Source organism: Salvelinus fontinalis, chromosome 18, assembly GCF_029448725.1.
Source record: "Salvelinus fontinalis isolate EN_2023a chromosome 18, ASM2944872v1, whole genome shotgun sequence".
Classification (NCBI taxonomy): Eukaryota; Metazoa; Chordata; class Actinopteri; order Salmoniformes; family Salmonidae; genus Salvelinus; species Salvelinus fontinalis.
In genome coordinates, this window is record NC_074682.1 from 61,010,663 (window position 1) to 61,028,010 (window position 17,348).

At 50.0% G+C, this 17,348-nt stretch overlaps 1 protein-coding gene across 1 annotated transcript in view; it reads right to left on the reverse strand.

The window, feature by feature from the left end:
- The window catches only part of cass4 (Cas scaffold protein family member 4), a 162,384-nt gene that overhangs the window by 1,741 nt on the left and 143,295 nt on the right, over positions 1–17,348 (reverse strand). The window contains exon 7 of the mRNA XM_055869994.1: positions 2,116–2,590. Coding sequence (XP_055725969.1) covers positions 2,116–2,590 — 475 coding nt within the window. The remainder of the gene's footprint in view (positions 1–2,115; positions 2,591–17,348) is intronic.

Consider the following 17,348-nt stretch of genomic DNA (forward strand, 5'->3'; position numbering starts at 1 on the left):
AATAGGAGGGAGGGGTAGAGAGAAGAGGAGAGAGAGGAGGGAAGTAAAGGGAGAGGAGGAAAGTTGAGAGAGGGGATAAAGAGAGATGGTTAGTTAGACAGACAGACAGACATCCTGTTCCCTCAGGGGAATCTCACCAGTAGAGGAAGAGAAGCTGAAGCTTCCCAGAATTCCTGTAATTACAAGGTACGCTGCTAATATCTACACCACTAACACCCAGCTCCTACTGAGGAGCGGCTGGAGCTGCTGTGTGTTTGAGAGGCCACAGTATTTGAGGCTTTTCCGTGAGTTTCAGTACTTGACTATAAGAAATACATTCCCCTGAGTAGCGGGAAACTCTCACCTTAGGCTTGATGGAAGTGATTTTGGTTTTCTGTTTTCCACAGACTTTTAATTTGTTGTTTTTTCAAACTTTTTTTTTTCATTTGAAAAAAGAGAGCATTGCTTTACTTTCAATGTTCTAAATCAGGCTAAATGATACAGCCGAAATGAATGGGTATCAAGTCTATATAAATACAATGGCTCTGTGAAGCCTGTTTTACACTGGTCCAATTCTATTGGTCTACAGACATGCGTTAGACCAATTATAACCCGGCCTTAAACCACTGTAGAGAAAGATTTATTTTTACTTTTTCAAAATCAGGATTAAAATACAAAACTATGAATGTGCATCATATCAAGCTTGGCAAATCTACAGCTATATACTGGTGCAGATGACCAATGACTAACCTGTAGCTGGGTATATACTGGTGCAGATAACCAATGACTAACCTGTAGCTGGGCATATAATGGTGCAGATGACCAATGACTAACCTGTAGCTGGGTATATAATGGTCCAGATAACCAATGACTAACCTGTAGCTGGGTATATAATGGTGCAGATAACCAATGACTAACCTGTAGCTGGGTATATACTGGTGCAGATAACCAATGACTAACCTGTAGCTGGGTATATAATGGTGCAGATAACCAATGACTAACCTGTAGCTGGGTATATAATGGTGCAGATAACCAATGACTAACCTGTAGCTGGGTATATAATGGTCCAGATAACCAATGACTAACCTGTAGCTGGGTATATAATGGTGCAGATAACCAATGACTAACCTGTAGCTGGGTATATAATGGTGCAGATAACCAATGACTAACCTGTAGCTGGGTATATAATGGTCCAGATAACCAATGACTAACCTGTAGCTGGGTATATAATGGTCCAGATAACCAATGACTAACCTGTAGCTGGGTATATAATGGTGCAGATGACCAATCACTAACCTGTAGCTGGGTATATAATGGTGCAGATAACCAATGACTAACCTGTAGCTGGGTATATAATGGTGTAGATAACCAATGACTAACCTGTAGCTGGGTATATAATGGTGCAGATAACCAATGACTAACCCGTAGCTGGGTATATAACGGTGCAGATAACCAATGACTAACCTGTAGCTGGGTATATAATGGTCCAGATAACCAATGACTAACCTGTAGCTGGGTATATAATGGTCCAGATAACCAATGACTAACCTGTAGCTGGGTATATAATGGTGCAGATAACCAATGACTAACCTGTAGCTGGGTATATAATGGTCCAGATAACCAATGACTAACCTATAGCTGGGTATATAATGGTCCAGATAACCAATGACTAACCTGTAGCTGGGTATATAATGGTCCAGATAACCAATGACTAACCTGTAGCTGGGTATATAATGGTGCAGATAACCAATGACTAACCTGTAGCTGGGTATATAATGGTGCAGATAACCAATGACTAACCCGTAGCTGGGTATATAACGGTGCAGATAACCAATGACTAACCTGTAGCTGGGTATATAATGGTCCAGATAACCAATGACTAACCTGTAGCTGGGTATATAATGGTCCAGATAACCAATGACTAACCTGTAGCAGGGTATATAATGGTCCAGATAACCAATGACTAACCTGTAGCTGGGTATATAATGGTCCAGATGACCAATGAATAACCTGTAGCTGGGTATATAATGGTGCAGATAACCAATGACTAACCTGTAGCTGGGTATATAATGGTGCAGATAACCAATGACTAACCTGTAGCTGGGTATATAATGGTCCAGATAACCAATGACTAACCTGTAGCTGGGCATTGTCATGATGGTCTGTTCCTGAGTCTTCTCCCTGCTCTGTTATCTTCTTCACAAACTGACTGGTACTGGTACTGGTACTGGTATTATTGGTGGTACTGGTACTGGTATTATTGGTGGTACTGGTACTGGGCCGGAACAGCAGCTTGGCGTTGGCATTGACGATGGATACCATTCTCTTGACGTCCTCGGGGATGGTCCTGGTTACCCTGACGAGGCTGTCCAGCTGGTCTGGGGTGTGGTTCTGGGCGGGATCCTGGGCCAGCAAGGGGAGGGGCCAGCCGGCGACGCCCAGGGAGCTGACGGCCTGCTGCAGGATGAGGCCGGAGTCCTCCAACACTGAGAGCTGGCGCTGGAGACGCGCCTGCAGGTTGGAGTCGGTCAAGCGCCGGGCGTTACCTTTCACATCCAGGGCAAAGGTCAGGAAGGAGGTCACCGACCCCGCCACACCCTCTGCTGCAGACCTGGTGGTGGTAGTTGGGAAGAATTAGTGGTAATGCTTGTTTAGGATATGATATAGACGGTGTCAGAGGAAGGCCCATACAATTGTCAGAGACTCCAGTCACCCAAGTCCTAGACTGTTTTCTCTGCTACCGCACGGCAAGCGGTACCGGAGCGCCAAGTCTAGGACCAAAAAGCTCCTTAACAGCTTCTACCCCCAAGCCATAAGACTGCTGAACAATTAATCAAATGGCCACCAGACTATTTACATTGACCCCCCACACTGACTCGGTACCGGTACCCCCTGTATATAACCTCCACATTGACTCTGTACCGGTACCCCCTGTATATAACCTCCACATTGACTCTGTACCGGTACACCCTGTATATAACCTCCACACTGACTCGGTACCGGTACCCCCTGTATATAGCCTCCACACTGACTCGGTACCGGTACCCCCTGTATATAACCTCCACATTGACTCTGTACCGGTACACCCTGTATATAACCTCCACACTGACTCGGTACCGGTACCCCCTGTATAGCCTCATTACTAGCCTGTACCCCCGCACACTGACTCGGTACCGGTACCCCCTGTATATAACCTCCACACTGACTCGGTACCGGTACCCCCTGTATATAACCTCCACACTGACTCGGTACCGGTACCCCCTGTATATAACCTCCACACTGACTCGGTACCGGTACCCCCTGTAAATAACCTCCACACTGACTCGGTACCGGTACCACCTGTATATAACCTCCACACTGACTCGGTACCGGTACCACCTGTATATAACCTCCACATTGACTCGGTACCGGTACCACCTGTATATAGCCTCCACATTGACTCGGTACCGGTACCCCCTGTATATAGTCTCCACATTGACTCTGTACCGGTACCCCCTGTATATAGTCTCCACATTGACTCTGTACCGGTACCCCCTGTATATAGTCTCCACATTGACTCTGTATCGGTACCGCCTGTATATAGCCTCCACATTGACTCTGTACCGGTACCCCCTGTATATAGCCTCCACACTGACTCGGTACCGGTACCCCCTGTATATAACCTCCACATTGACTCTGTACCGGTACACCCTGTATATAACCTCCACACTGACTCGGTACCGGTACCCCCTGTATAGCCTCATTACTAGCCTGTACCCCCGCACACTGACTCGGTACCGGTACCCCCTGTATATAACCTCCACACTGACTCGGTACCGGTACCCCCTGTATATAACCTCCACACTGACTCGGTACCGGTACCCCCTGTATATAACCTCCATACTGACTCGGTACCGGTACCCCCTGTAAATAACCTCCACACTGACTCGGTACCGGTACCACCTGTATATAACCTCCACACTGACTCGGTACCGGTACCCCCTGTATATAGTCTCCACACTGACTCGGTACTGGTACCACCTGTATATAGCCTCCACATTGACTCTGTACCGGTACCCCCTGTATATAGTCTCCACATTGACTCTGTACTGGTACCCCCTGTATATAGCCTCCACATTGACTCTGTACCGGTACCCCCTGTATATAGCCTCCAAATTGACTCTGTACTGGTAGCCCCTGTATATAGCCTCCACATTGACTCTGTACCGGTACACCCTGTATATAGTCTCCACATTGACTCTGTACCGGTACACCCTGTATATAGTCTCCACATTGACTCTGTACCGGTACCCCCTGTATATAGCCTCCACATTGACTCTGTACCGGTGTCCCCTGTATAGAGCCTCCACATTGACTCTGTACCGGTACCCCCCTGTATATAGCCTCCAAATTGACTCTGTACCGGTACCCCCTGTATATAGCCTCCACATTGACTCTGTACCGGTACCCCCTGTATATAGCCTCCACATTGACTCTGTACCGGTACCTCCTGTATATAGTCTCCACATTGACTCTGTACCGGTACCCCCTGTATATAGCCTCCACACTGACTCTGTACCGGTACCAACTGTATATAGCCTCCACATTGACTCTGTACCGGTACCCCCTGTATATAGCCTCCACATTGACTCTGTACCGGTACCCCCTGTATATAACCTCCACATTGACTCTGTACCGGTACCCCCTGTGTATAGCCTCCACATTGACTCTGTATCGGTACCGCCTGTATATAGCCTCCACATTGACTCTGTACCGGTACCCCCTGTATATAGCCTCCACACTGACTCGGTACCGGTACCCCCTGTATATAACCTCCACATTGACTCTGTACCGGTACACCCTGTATATAACCTCCACACTGACTCGGTACCGGTACCCCCTGTATAGCCTCATTACTAGCCTGTACCCCCGCACACTGACTCGGTACCCGTACCCCCTGTATATAACCTCCACACTGACTCGGTACCGGTACCCCCTGTATATAACCTCCACACTGACTCGGTACCGGTACCCCCTGTATATAACCTCCACACTGACTCGGTACCGGTACCCCCTGTAAATAACCTCCACACTGACTCGGTACCGGTACCACCTGTATATAACCTCCACACTGACTCGGTACCGGTACCCCCTGTATATAGTCTCCACATTGACTCTGTACTGGTACCCCCTGTATATAGCCTCCACATTGACTCTGTACCGGTACCCCCTGTATATAGCCTCCACATTGACTCTGTACTGGTACCCCCTGTATATAGCCTCCACATTGACTCTGTACCGGTACCCCCTGTATATAGCCTCCACATTGACTCTGTACCGGTAGCCCCTGTATATAGCCTCCACATTGACTCTGTACCGGTACACCCTGTATATAGTCTCCACATTGACTCTGTACCGGTACCCCCTGTATATAGCCTCCACATTGACTCTGTACCGGTACCCCCTGTATATAGTCTCCACATTGACTCTGTACCGGTACCCCCTGTATATAGCCTCCACATTGACTCGGTACCGGTACCCCCTGTATATAGTCTCCACATTGACTCTGTACCGGTACCCCCTGTATATAGCCTCCACATTGACTCTGTACCGGTGTCCCCTGTATATAGCCTCCACATTGACTCTGTACCGGTACCCCCCTGTATATAGCCTCCACATTGACTCTGTACCGGTACCCCCTGTATATAGCCTCCACATTGACTCTGTACCGGTACCTCCTGTATATAGTCTCCACATTGACTCTGTACCGGTACCCCCTGTATATAGCCTCCACACTGACTCTGTACCGGTACCCCCTGTATATAGCCTCCACATTGACTCTGTACCGGTACACCCTGTATATAGCCTCCACATTGACTCTGTACCGGTACCCCCTGTATATAACCTCCACATTGACTCTGTACCGGTACCCCCTGTATATAGTCTCCACATTGACTCTGTACCGGTACACCGTGTATATAACCTCCACACTGACTCGGTACCGGTACCCCCTGTATAGCCTCATTACTAGCCTGTACCCCCGCACACTGACTCGGTACCGGTACCCCCTGTATATAACCTCCACACTGACTCGGTACCGGTACCCCCTGTATATAACCTCCACACTGACTCGGTACCGGTACCCCCTGTATATAACCTCCACACTGACTCGGTACCGGTACCCCCTGTAAATAACCTCCACACTGACTCGGTACCGGTACCACCTGTATATAACCTCCACACTGACTCGGTACCGGTACCCCCTGTATATAGTCTCCACACTGACTCGGTACCGGTACCACCTGTATATAGCCTCCACATTGACTCTGTACCGGTACCCCCTGTATATAGTCTCCACATTGACTCTGTACTGGTACCCCCTGTATATAGCCTCCACATTGACTCTGTACCGGTACCCCCTGTATATAGCCTCCACATTGACTCTGTACCGGTAGCCCCTGTATATAGCCTCCACATTGACTCTGTACCGGTACACCCTGTATATAGTCTCCACATTGACTCTGTACCGGTACCCCCTGTATATAGCCTCCACATTGACTCTGTACCGGTACCCCCTGTATATAGTCTCCACATTGACTCTGTACCGGTACCCCCTGTATATAGCCTCCACATTGACTCGGTACCGGTACCCCCTGTATATAGCCTCCACATTGACTCTGTACCGGTTCCCCCTGTATATAGCCTCCACATTGACTCTGTACCGGTACCCCCTGTATATAGCCTCCACATTGACTCTGTACCGGTTCCCCCTGTATATAGCCTCCACATTGACTCTGCACCGGTACCCCCTGTATATAGTCTCCACATTGACTCTGTACCGGTACCCCCTGTATATAGCCTCCACATTGACTCTGTACCGGTGTCCCCTGTATATAGCCTCCACATTGACTCTGTACCGGTACCCCCCTGTATATAGCCTTCACATTGACTCTGTACCGGTACCCCCTGTATATAGCCTCCACATTGACTCTGTACCGGTACCCCCTGTATATAGCCTCCACATTGACTCTGTACCAGTACCTCCTGTATATAGTCTCCACATTGACTCTGTACCGGTACCCCCTGTATATAGCCTCCACACTGACTCTGTACCGGTACCCCCTGTATATAGCCTCCACATTGACTCTGTACCGGTACCCCCTGTATATAGCCTCCACATTGACTCTGTACCGGTACCCCCTGTATATAACCTCCACATTGACTCTGTACCGGTACCCCCTGTATATAACCTCCACATTGACTCTGTACCGGTACCCCCTGTATACAGCCTCCTCATTGACTCTGTACCGTTACCCCCTGTATATAACCTCCACATTGACTCTGTACCGGTACCCCCTGTATATAACCTCCACATTGACTCTGTACTGGTACCCCCTGTATATAGCCTCCTCATTGACTCTGTACCGGTACCCCCTGTATATAGCCTCCACATTGACTCTGTACCGGTACCCCCTGTATATAGCCTCCACATTGACTCTGTACCGGTACCCCCTGTATATAGTCTCCACATTGACTCTGCACCGGTACCCCCTGTATATAGCCTCCACATTGACTCTGTACCGGTACCCCCTGTATATAGCCTCCACATTGACTCTGTACCGGTACCCCCTGTATATAGCCTCCACACTGACTCGGTACCGGTACCCCCTGTATATAACCTCCACATTGACTCTGTACCGGTACACCCTGTATATAACCTCCACACTGACTCGGTACCGGTACCCCCTGTATAGCCTCATTACTAGCCTGTACCCCCGCACACTGACTCGGTACCGGTACCCCCTGTATATAACCTCCACACTGACTCGGTACCGGTACCCCCTGTATATATCCTCCACACTGACTCGGTACCGGTACCCCCTGTATATAACCTCCACACTGACTCGGTACCGGTACCCCCTGTAAATAACCTCCACACTGACTCGGTACCGGTACCACCTGTATATAACCTCCACACTGACTCGGTACCGGTACCCCCTGTATATAGTCTCCACACTGACTCGGTACCGGTACCACCTGTATATAGCCTCCACATTGACTCTGTACTGGTACCCCCTGTATATAGCCTCCACATTGACTCTGTACCGGTACCCCCTGTATATAGCCTCCACATTGACTCTGTACCGGTAGCCCCTGTATATAGCCTCCACATTGACTCTGTACCGGTACACCCTGTATATAGTCTCCACATTGACTCTGTACCGGTACCCCCTGTATATAGCCTCCACATTGACTCTGTACCGGTACCCCCTGTGTATAGTCTCCACATTGACTCTGTACCGGTACCCCCTGTATATAGCCTCCACATTGACTCGGTACCGGTACCCCCTGTATATAGTCTCCACATTGACTCTGTACCGGTACCCCCTGTATATAGCCTCCACATTGACTCTGTACCGGTACCCCCTGTATATAGCCTCCACACTGACTCTGTACCGGTACCCCCTGTATATAGCCTCCACATTGACTCTGTACCGGTACCCCCTGTATATAGCCTCCACATTGACTCTGTACCGGTACCTCCTGTATATAGTCTCCACATTGACTCTGTACCGGTACCCCCTGTATATAGCCTCCACACTGACTCTGTACCGGTACCCCCTGTATATAGCCTCCACATTGACTCTGTACCGGTACACCCTGTATATAGCCTCCACATTGACTCTGTACCGGTACCCCCTGTATATAACCTCCACATTGACTCTGTACCGGTACCCCCTGTATATAGTCTCCACATTGACTCTGTACCGGTACACCGTGTATATAACCTACACACTGACTCGGTACCGGTACCACCTGTATAGCCTCATTACTAGCCTGTACCCCCGCACACTGACTCGGTACCGGTACCCCCTGTAAATAACCTCCACACTGACTCGGTACCGGTACCACCTGTATATAACCTCCACACTGACTCGGTACCGGTACTCCCTGTATATAGTCTCCACACTGACTCGGTACCGGTACCACCTGTATATAGCCTCCACATTGACTCTGTACCGGTAACCCCTGTATATAGTCTCCACATTGACTCTGTACCGGTACCCCCTGTATATAGCCTCCACATTGACTCTGTACCGGTACCCCCTGTATATAGCCTCCACATTGACTCTGTACCGGTAGCCCCTGTATATAGCCTCCACATTGACTCTGTACCGGTACACCCTGTATATAGTCTCCACATTGACTCTGTACCGGTACCCCCTGTATATAGCCTCCACATTGACTCTGTACCGGTACCCCCTGTATATAGTCTCCACATTGACTCTGTACCGGTACCCCCTGTATATAGCCTCCACATTGACTCGGTACCGGTACCCCCTGTATATAGCCTCCACATTGACTCTGTACCGGTTCTCCCTGTATATATCCTCCACATTGACTCTGTACCGGTACCCCCTGTATATAGCCTCCACATTGACTCTGTACCGGTTCCCAATTGTATATAGCCTCCACATTGACTCTGCACCGGTACCCCCTGTATATAGTCTCCACATTGACTCTGTACCGGTACCCCCTGTATATAGCCTCCACATTGACTCTGTACCGGTGTCCCCTGTATATAGCCTCCACATTGACTCTGTACCGGTACCCCCCTGTATATAGCCTCCACATTGACTCTGTACCGGTACCCCCCTGTATATAGCCTCCACATTGACTCTGTACCGGTACCCCCTGTATATAGCCTCCACATTGACTCTGTACCGGTACCCCCTGTATATAGCCTCCACATTGACTCGGTACCGGTACCCCCTGTATATAGTCTCCACATTGACTCTGTACCGGTACCCCCTGTATATAGCCTCCACATTGACTCTGTACCGGTGTCCCCTGTATATAGCCTCCACATTGACTCTGTACCGGTACCCCCCTGTATATAGCCTCCACATTGACTCTGTACCGGTACCCCCTGTATATAGCCTCCACATTGACTCTGTACCGGTACCCCCTGTATATAGCCTCCACATTGACTCTGTACCGGTACCTCCTGTATATAGTCTCCACATTGACTCTGTACCGGTACCCCCTGTATATAGCCTCCACATTGACTCTGTACCGGTACCTCCTGTATATAGTCTCCACACTGACTCTGTACCGGTACCCCCTGTATATAGCCTCCACATTGACTCTGTACCGGTACACCCTGTATATAGCCTCCACATTGACTCTGTACCGGTACCCCCTGTATATAACCTCCACATTGACTCTGTACCGGTACCCCCTGTATATAGTCTCCACATTGACTCTGTACCGGTACACCGTGTATATAACCTCCACACTGACTCGGTACCGGTACCCCCTGTATAGCCTCATTACTAGCCTGTACCCCCGCACACTGACTCGGTACCGGTACCCCCTGTATATAACCTCCACACTGACTCGGTACCGGTACCCCCTGTATATAACCTCCACACTGACTCGGTACCGGTACCCCCTGTATATAACCTCCACACTGACTCGGTACCGGTACCCCCTGTAAATAACCTCCACACTGACTCGGTACCGGTACCACCTGTATATAACCTCCACACTGACTCGGTACCGGTACCCCCTGTATATAGTCTCCACACTGACTCGGTACCGGTACCACCTGTATATAGCCTCCACATTGACTCTGTACCGGTACCCCCTGTATATAGTCTCCACATTGACTCTGTACTGGTACCCCCTGTATATAGCCTCCACATTGACTCTGTACCGGTACCCCCTGTATATAGCCTCCACATTGACTCTGTACCGGTTCCCCCTGTATATAGCCTCCACATTGACTCTGTACCGGTACCCCCTGTATATAGCCTCCACATTGACTCTGTACCGGTTCCCCCTGTATATAGCCTCCACATTGACTCTGCACCGGTACCCCCTGTATATAGTCTCCACATTGACTCTGTACCGGTACCCCCTGTATATAGCCTCCACATTGACTCTGTACCGGTGTCCCCTGTATATAGCCTCCACATTGACTCTGTACCGGTACCCCCCTGTATATAGCCTTCACATTGACTCTGTACCGGTACCCCCTGTAAATAACCTCCACACTGACTCGGTACCGGTACCACCTGTATATAACCTCCACACTGACTCGGTACCGGTACCCCCTGTATATAGTCTCCACACTGACTCGGTACCGGTACCACCTGTATATAGCCTCCACATTGACTCTGTACTGGTACCCCCTGTATATAGCCTCCACATTGACTCTGTACCGGTACCCCCTGTATATAGCCTCCACATTGATTCTGTACCGGTAGCCCCTGTATATAGCCTCCACATTGACTCTGTACCGGTACACCCTGTATATAGTCTCCACATTGACTCTGTACCGGTACCCCCTGTATATAGCCTCCACATTGACTCTGTACCGGTACCCCCTGTGTATAGTCTCCACATTGACTCTGTACCGGTACCCCCTGTATATAGCCTCCACATTGACTCGGTACCGGTACCCCCTGTATATAGTCTCCACATTGACTCTGTACCGGTACCCCCTGTATATAGCCTCCACATTGACTCTGTACCGGTGTCCCCTGTATATAGCCTCCACATTGACTCTGTACCGGTACCCCCCTGTATATAGCCTCCACATTGACTCTGTACCGGTACCCCCTGTATATAGCCTCCACATTGACTCGGTACCGGTACCCCCTGTATATAGCCTCCACATTGACTCTGTACCGGTTCCCCCTGTATATATCCTCCACATTGACTCTGTACCGGTACCCCCTGTATATAGCCTCCACATTGACTCTGTACCGGTTCCCAATTGTATATAGCCTCCACATTGACTCTGCACCGGTACCCCCTGTATATAGTCTCCACATTGACTCTGTACCGGTACCCCCTGTATATAGCCTCCACATTGACTCTGTACCGGTGTCCCCTGTATATAGCCTCCACATTGACTCTGTACCGGTACCCCCCTGTATATAGCCTCCACATTGACTCTGTACCGGTACCCCCCTGTATATAGCCTCCACATTGACTCTGTACCGGTACCCCCTGTATATAGCCTCCACATTGACTCTGTACCGGTACCTCCTGTTTATAGTCTCCACATTGACTCTGTACCGGTACCCCCTGTATATAGCCTCCACACTGACTCTGTACCGGTACCCCCTGTATATAGCCTCCACATTGACTCTGTACCGGTACCCCCTGTATATAGCCTCCACATTGACTCTGTACCGGTAGCCCCTGTATATAGCCTCCACATTGACTCTGTACCGGTACACCCTGTATATAGTCTCCACATTGACTCTGTACCGGTACCCCCTGTATATAGCCTCCACATTGACTCTGTACCGGTACCCCCTGTATATAGTCTCCACATTGACTCTGTACCGGTACCCCCTGTATATAGCCTCCACATTGACTCGGTACCGGTACCCCCTGTATATAGTCTCCACATTGACTCTGTACCGGTACCCCCTGTATATAGCCTCCACATTGACTCTGTACCGGTGTCCCCTGTATATAGCCTCCACATTGACTCTGTACCGGTACCCCCCTGTATATAGCCTCCACATTGACTCTGTACCGGTACCCCCTGTATATAGCCTCCACATTGACTCTGTACCGGTACCCCCTGTATATAGCCTCCACATTGACTCTGTACCGGTACCTCCTGTATATAGTCTCCACATTGACTCTGTACCGGTACCCCCTGTATATAGCCTCCACACTGACTCTGTACCGGTACCCCCTGTATATAGCCTCCACATTGACTCTGTACCGGTACACCCTGTATATAGCCTCCACATTGACTCTGTACCGGTACCCCCTGTATATAACCTCCACATTGACTCTGTACCGGTACCCCCTGTATATAGTCTCCACATTGACTCTGTACCGGTACACCGTGTATATAACCTCCACACTGACTCGGTACCGGTACCACCTGTATAGCCTCATTACTAGCCTGTACCCCCGCACACTGACTCGGTACCGGTACCCCCTGTATATAACCTCCACACTGACTCGGTACCGGTACCCCCTGTATATAACCTCCACACTGACTCGGTACCGGTACCCCCTGTATATAACCTCCACACTGACTCGGTACCGGTACCCCCTGTAAATAACCTCCACACTGACTCGGTACCGGTACCACCTGTATATAACCTCCACACTGACTCGGTACCGGTACTCCCTGTATATAGTCTCCACACTGACTCGGTACCGGTACCACCTGTATATAGCCTCCACATTGACTCTGTACCGGTAACCCCTGTATATAGTCTCCACATTGACTCTGTACCGGTACCCCCTGTATATAGCCTCCACATTGACTCTGTACCGGTACCCCCTGTATATAGCCTCCACATTGACTCTGTACCGGTAGCCCCTGTATATAGCCTCCACATTGACTCTGTACCGGTACACCCTGTATATAGTCTCCACATTGACTCTGTACCGGTACCCCCTGTATATAGCCTCCACATTGACTCTGTACCGGTACCCCCTGTATATAGTCTCCACATTGACTCTGTACCGGTACCCCCTGTATATAGCCTCCACATTGACTCGGTACCGGTACCCCCTGTATATAGCCTCCACATTGACTCTGTACCGGTTCCCCCTGTATATATCCTCCACATTGACTCTGTACCGGTACCCCCTGTATATAGCCTCCACATTGACTCTGTACCGGTTCCCAATTGTATATAGCCTCCACATTGACTCTGCACCGGTACCCCCTGTATATAGTCTCCACATTGACTCTGTACCGGTACCCCCTGAATATAGCCTCCACATTGACTCTGTACCGGTGTCCCCTGTATATAGCCTCCACATTGACTCTGTACCGGTACCCCCCTGTATATAGCCTCCACATTGACTCTGTACCGGTACCCCCCTGTATATAGCCTCCACATTGACTCTGTACCGGTACCCCCTGTATATAGCCTCCACATTGACTCTGTACCGGTACCTCCTGTTTATAGTCTCCACATTGACTCTGTACCGGTACCCCCTGTATATAGCCTCCACACTGACTCTGTACCGGTACCCCCTGTATATAGCCTCCACATTGACTCTGTACCGGTACCCCCTGTATATAGCCTCCACATTGACTCTGTACCGGTAGCCCCTGTATATAGCCTCCACATTGACTCTGTACCGGTACCCCCTGTATATAGCCTCCACACTGACTCTGTACCGGTACCCCCTGTATATAACCTCCACATTGACTCTGTACCGGTACCCCCTGTATACAGCCTCCTCATTGACTCTGTACCGTTACCCCCTGTATATAACCTCCACATTGACTCTGTACCGGTACCCCCTGTATATAACCTCCACATTGACTCTGTACCGGTACCCCCTGTATATAGCCTCCTCATTGACTCTGTACCGGTACCCCCTGTATATAGCCTCCACATTGACTCTGTACCGGTACCCCCTGTATATAGCCTCCACATTGACTCTGTACCGGTACCCCCTGTATATAGCCTCCACATTGACTCTGTACCGGTACCCCCTGTATATAGCCTCCACATTGACTCTGTACCGGTACCCCCTGTATATAGCCTCCACACTGACTCGGTACCGGTACCCCCTGTATATAACCTCCACATTGACTCTGTACCGGTACACCCTGTATATAACCTCCACACTGACTCGGTACCGGTACCCCCTGTATATAGCCTCCACATTGACTCTGTACCGGTACCCCCTGTATATAGCCTCCACATTGACTCTGAACCGGTACCCCCTGTATATAGCCTCCACATTGACTCTGTACCGGTGTCCCCTGTATATAGCCTCCACATTGACTCTGTACCGGTACCCCCCTGTATATAGCCTCCACATTGACTCTGTACCGGTACCCCCTGTATATAGCCTCCACATTGACTCTGTACCGGTACCCCCTGTATATAGCCTCCACATTGACTCTGTACCGGTACCTCCTGTATATAGTCTCCACATTGACTCTGTACCGGTACCCCCTGTATATAGCCTCCACATTGACTCTGTACCGGTACCTCCTGTATATAGTCTCCACACTGACTCTGTACCGGTACCCCCTGTATATAGCCTCCACATTGACTCTGTACCGGTACACCCTGTATATAGCCTCCACATTGACTCTGTACCGGTACCCCCTGTATATAACCTCCACATTGACTCTGTACCGGTACCCCCTGTATATAGTCTCCACATTGACTCTGTACCGGTACACCGTGTATATAACCTCCACACTGACTCGGTACCGGTACCCCCTGTATAGCCTCATTACTAGCCTGTACCCCCGCACACTGACTCGGTACCGGTACCCCCTGTATATAACCTCCACACTGACTCGGTACCGGTACCCCCTGTATATAACCTCCACACTGACTCGGTACCGGTACCCCCTGTATATAACCTCCACACTGACTCGGTACCGGTACCCCCTGTAAATAACCTCCACACTGACTCGGTACCGGTACCACCTGTATATAACCTCCACACTGACTCGGTACCGGTACTCCCTGTATATAGTCTCCACACTGACTCGGTACCGGTACCACCTGTATATAGCCTCCACATTGACTCTGTACCGGTAACCCCTGTATATAGTCTCCACATTGACTCTGTACCGGTACCCCCTGTATATAGCCTCCACATTGACTCTGTACCGGTACCCCCTGTATATAGCCTCCACATTGACTCTGTACCGGTAGCCCCTGTATATAGCCTCCACATTGACTCTGTACCGGTACACCCTGTATATAGTCTCCACATTGACTCTGTACCGGTACCCCCTGTATATAGCCTCCACATTGACTCTGTACCGGTACCCCCTGTATATAGTCTCCACATTGACTCTGTACCGGTACCCCCTGTATATAGCCTCCACATTGACTCGGTACCGGTACCCCCTGTATATAGCCTCCACATTGACTCTGTACCGGTTCCCCCTGTATATATCCTCCACATTGACTCTGTACCGGTACCCCCTGTATATAGCCTCCACATTGACTCTGTACCGGTTCCCAATTGTATATAGCCTCCACATTGACTCTGCACCGGTACCCCCTGTATATAGTCTCCACATTGACTCTGTACCGGTACCCCCTGTATATAGCCTCCACATTGACTCTGTACCGGTGTCCCCTGTATATAGCCTCCACATTGACTCTGTACCGGTACCCCCCTGTATATAGCCTCCACATTGACTCTGTACCGGTACCCCCCTGTATATAGCCTCCACATTGACTCTGTACCGGTACCCCCTGTATATAGCCTCCACATTGACTCTGTACCGGTACCTCCTGTTTATAGTCTCCACATTGACTCTGTACCGGTACCCCCTGTATATAGCCTCCACACTGACTCTGTACCGGTACCCCCTGTATATAGCCTCCACATTGACTCTGTACCGGTACCCCCTGTATATAGCCTCCACATTGACTCTGTACCGGTAGCCCCTGTATATAGCCTCCACATTGACTCTGTACCGGTACACCCTGTATATAGTCTCCACATTGACTCTGTACCGGTACCCCCTGTATATAGCCTCCACATTGACTCTGTACCGGTACCCCCTGTATATAGTCTCCACATTGACTCTGTACCGGTACCCCCTGTATATAGCCTCCACATTGACTCGGTACCGGTACCCCCTGTATATAGTCTCCACATTGACTCTGTACCGGTACCCCCTGTATATAGCCTCCACATTGACTCTGTACCGGTGTCCCCTGTATATAGCCTCCACATTGACTCTGTACCGGTACCCCCCTGTATATAGCCTCCACATTGACTCTGTACCGGTACCCCCTGTATATAGCCTCCACATTGACTCTGTACCGGTACCCCCTGTATATAGCCTCCACATTGACTCTGTACCGGTACCTCCTGTATATAGTCTCCACATTGACTCTGTACCGGTACCCCCTGTATATAGCCTCCACACTGACTCTGTACCGGTACCCCCTGTATATAGCCTCCACATTGACTCTGTACCGGTACACCCTGTATATAGCCTCCACATTGACTCTGTACCGGTACCCCCTGTATATAACCTCCACATTGACTCTGTACCGGTACCCCCTGTATATAGTCTCCACATTGACTCTGTACCGGTACACCGTGTATATAACCTCCACACTGACTCGGTACCGGTACCACCTGTATAGCCTCATTACTAGCCTGTACCCCCGCACACTGACTCGGTACCGGTACCCCCTGTATATAACCTCCACACTGACTCGGTACCGGTACCCCCTGTATATAACCTCCACACTGACTCGGTACCGGTACCCCCTGTATATAACCTCCACACTGACTCGGTACCGGTACCCCCTGTAAATAACCTCCACACTGACTCGGTACCGGTACCACCTGTATATAACCTCCACACTGACTCGGTACCGGTACTCCCT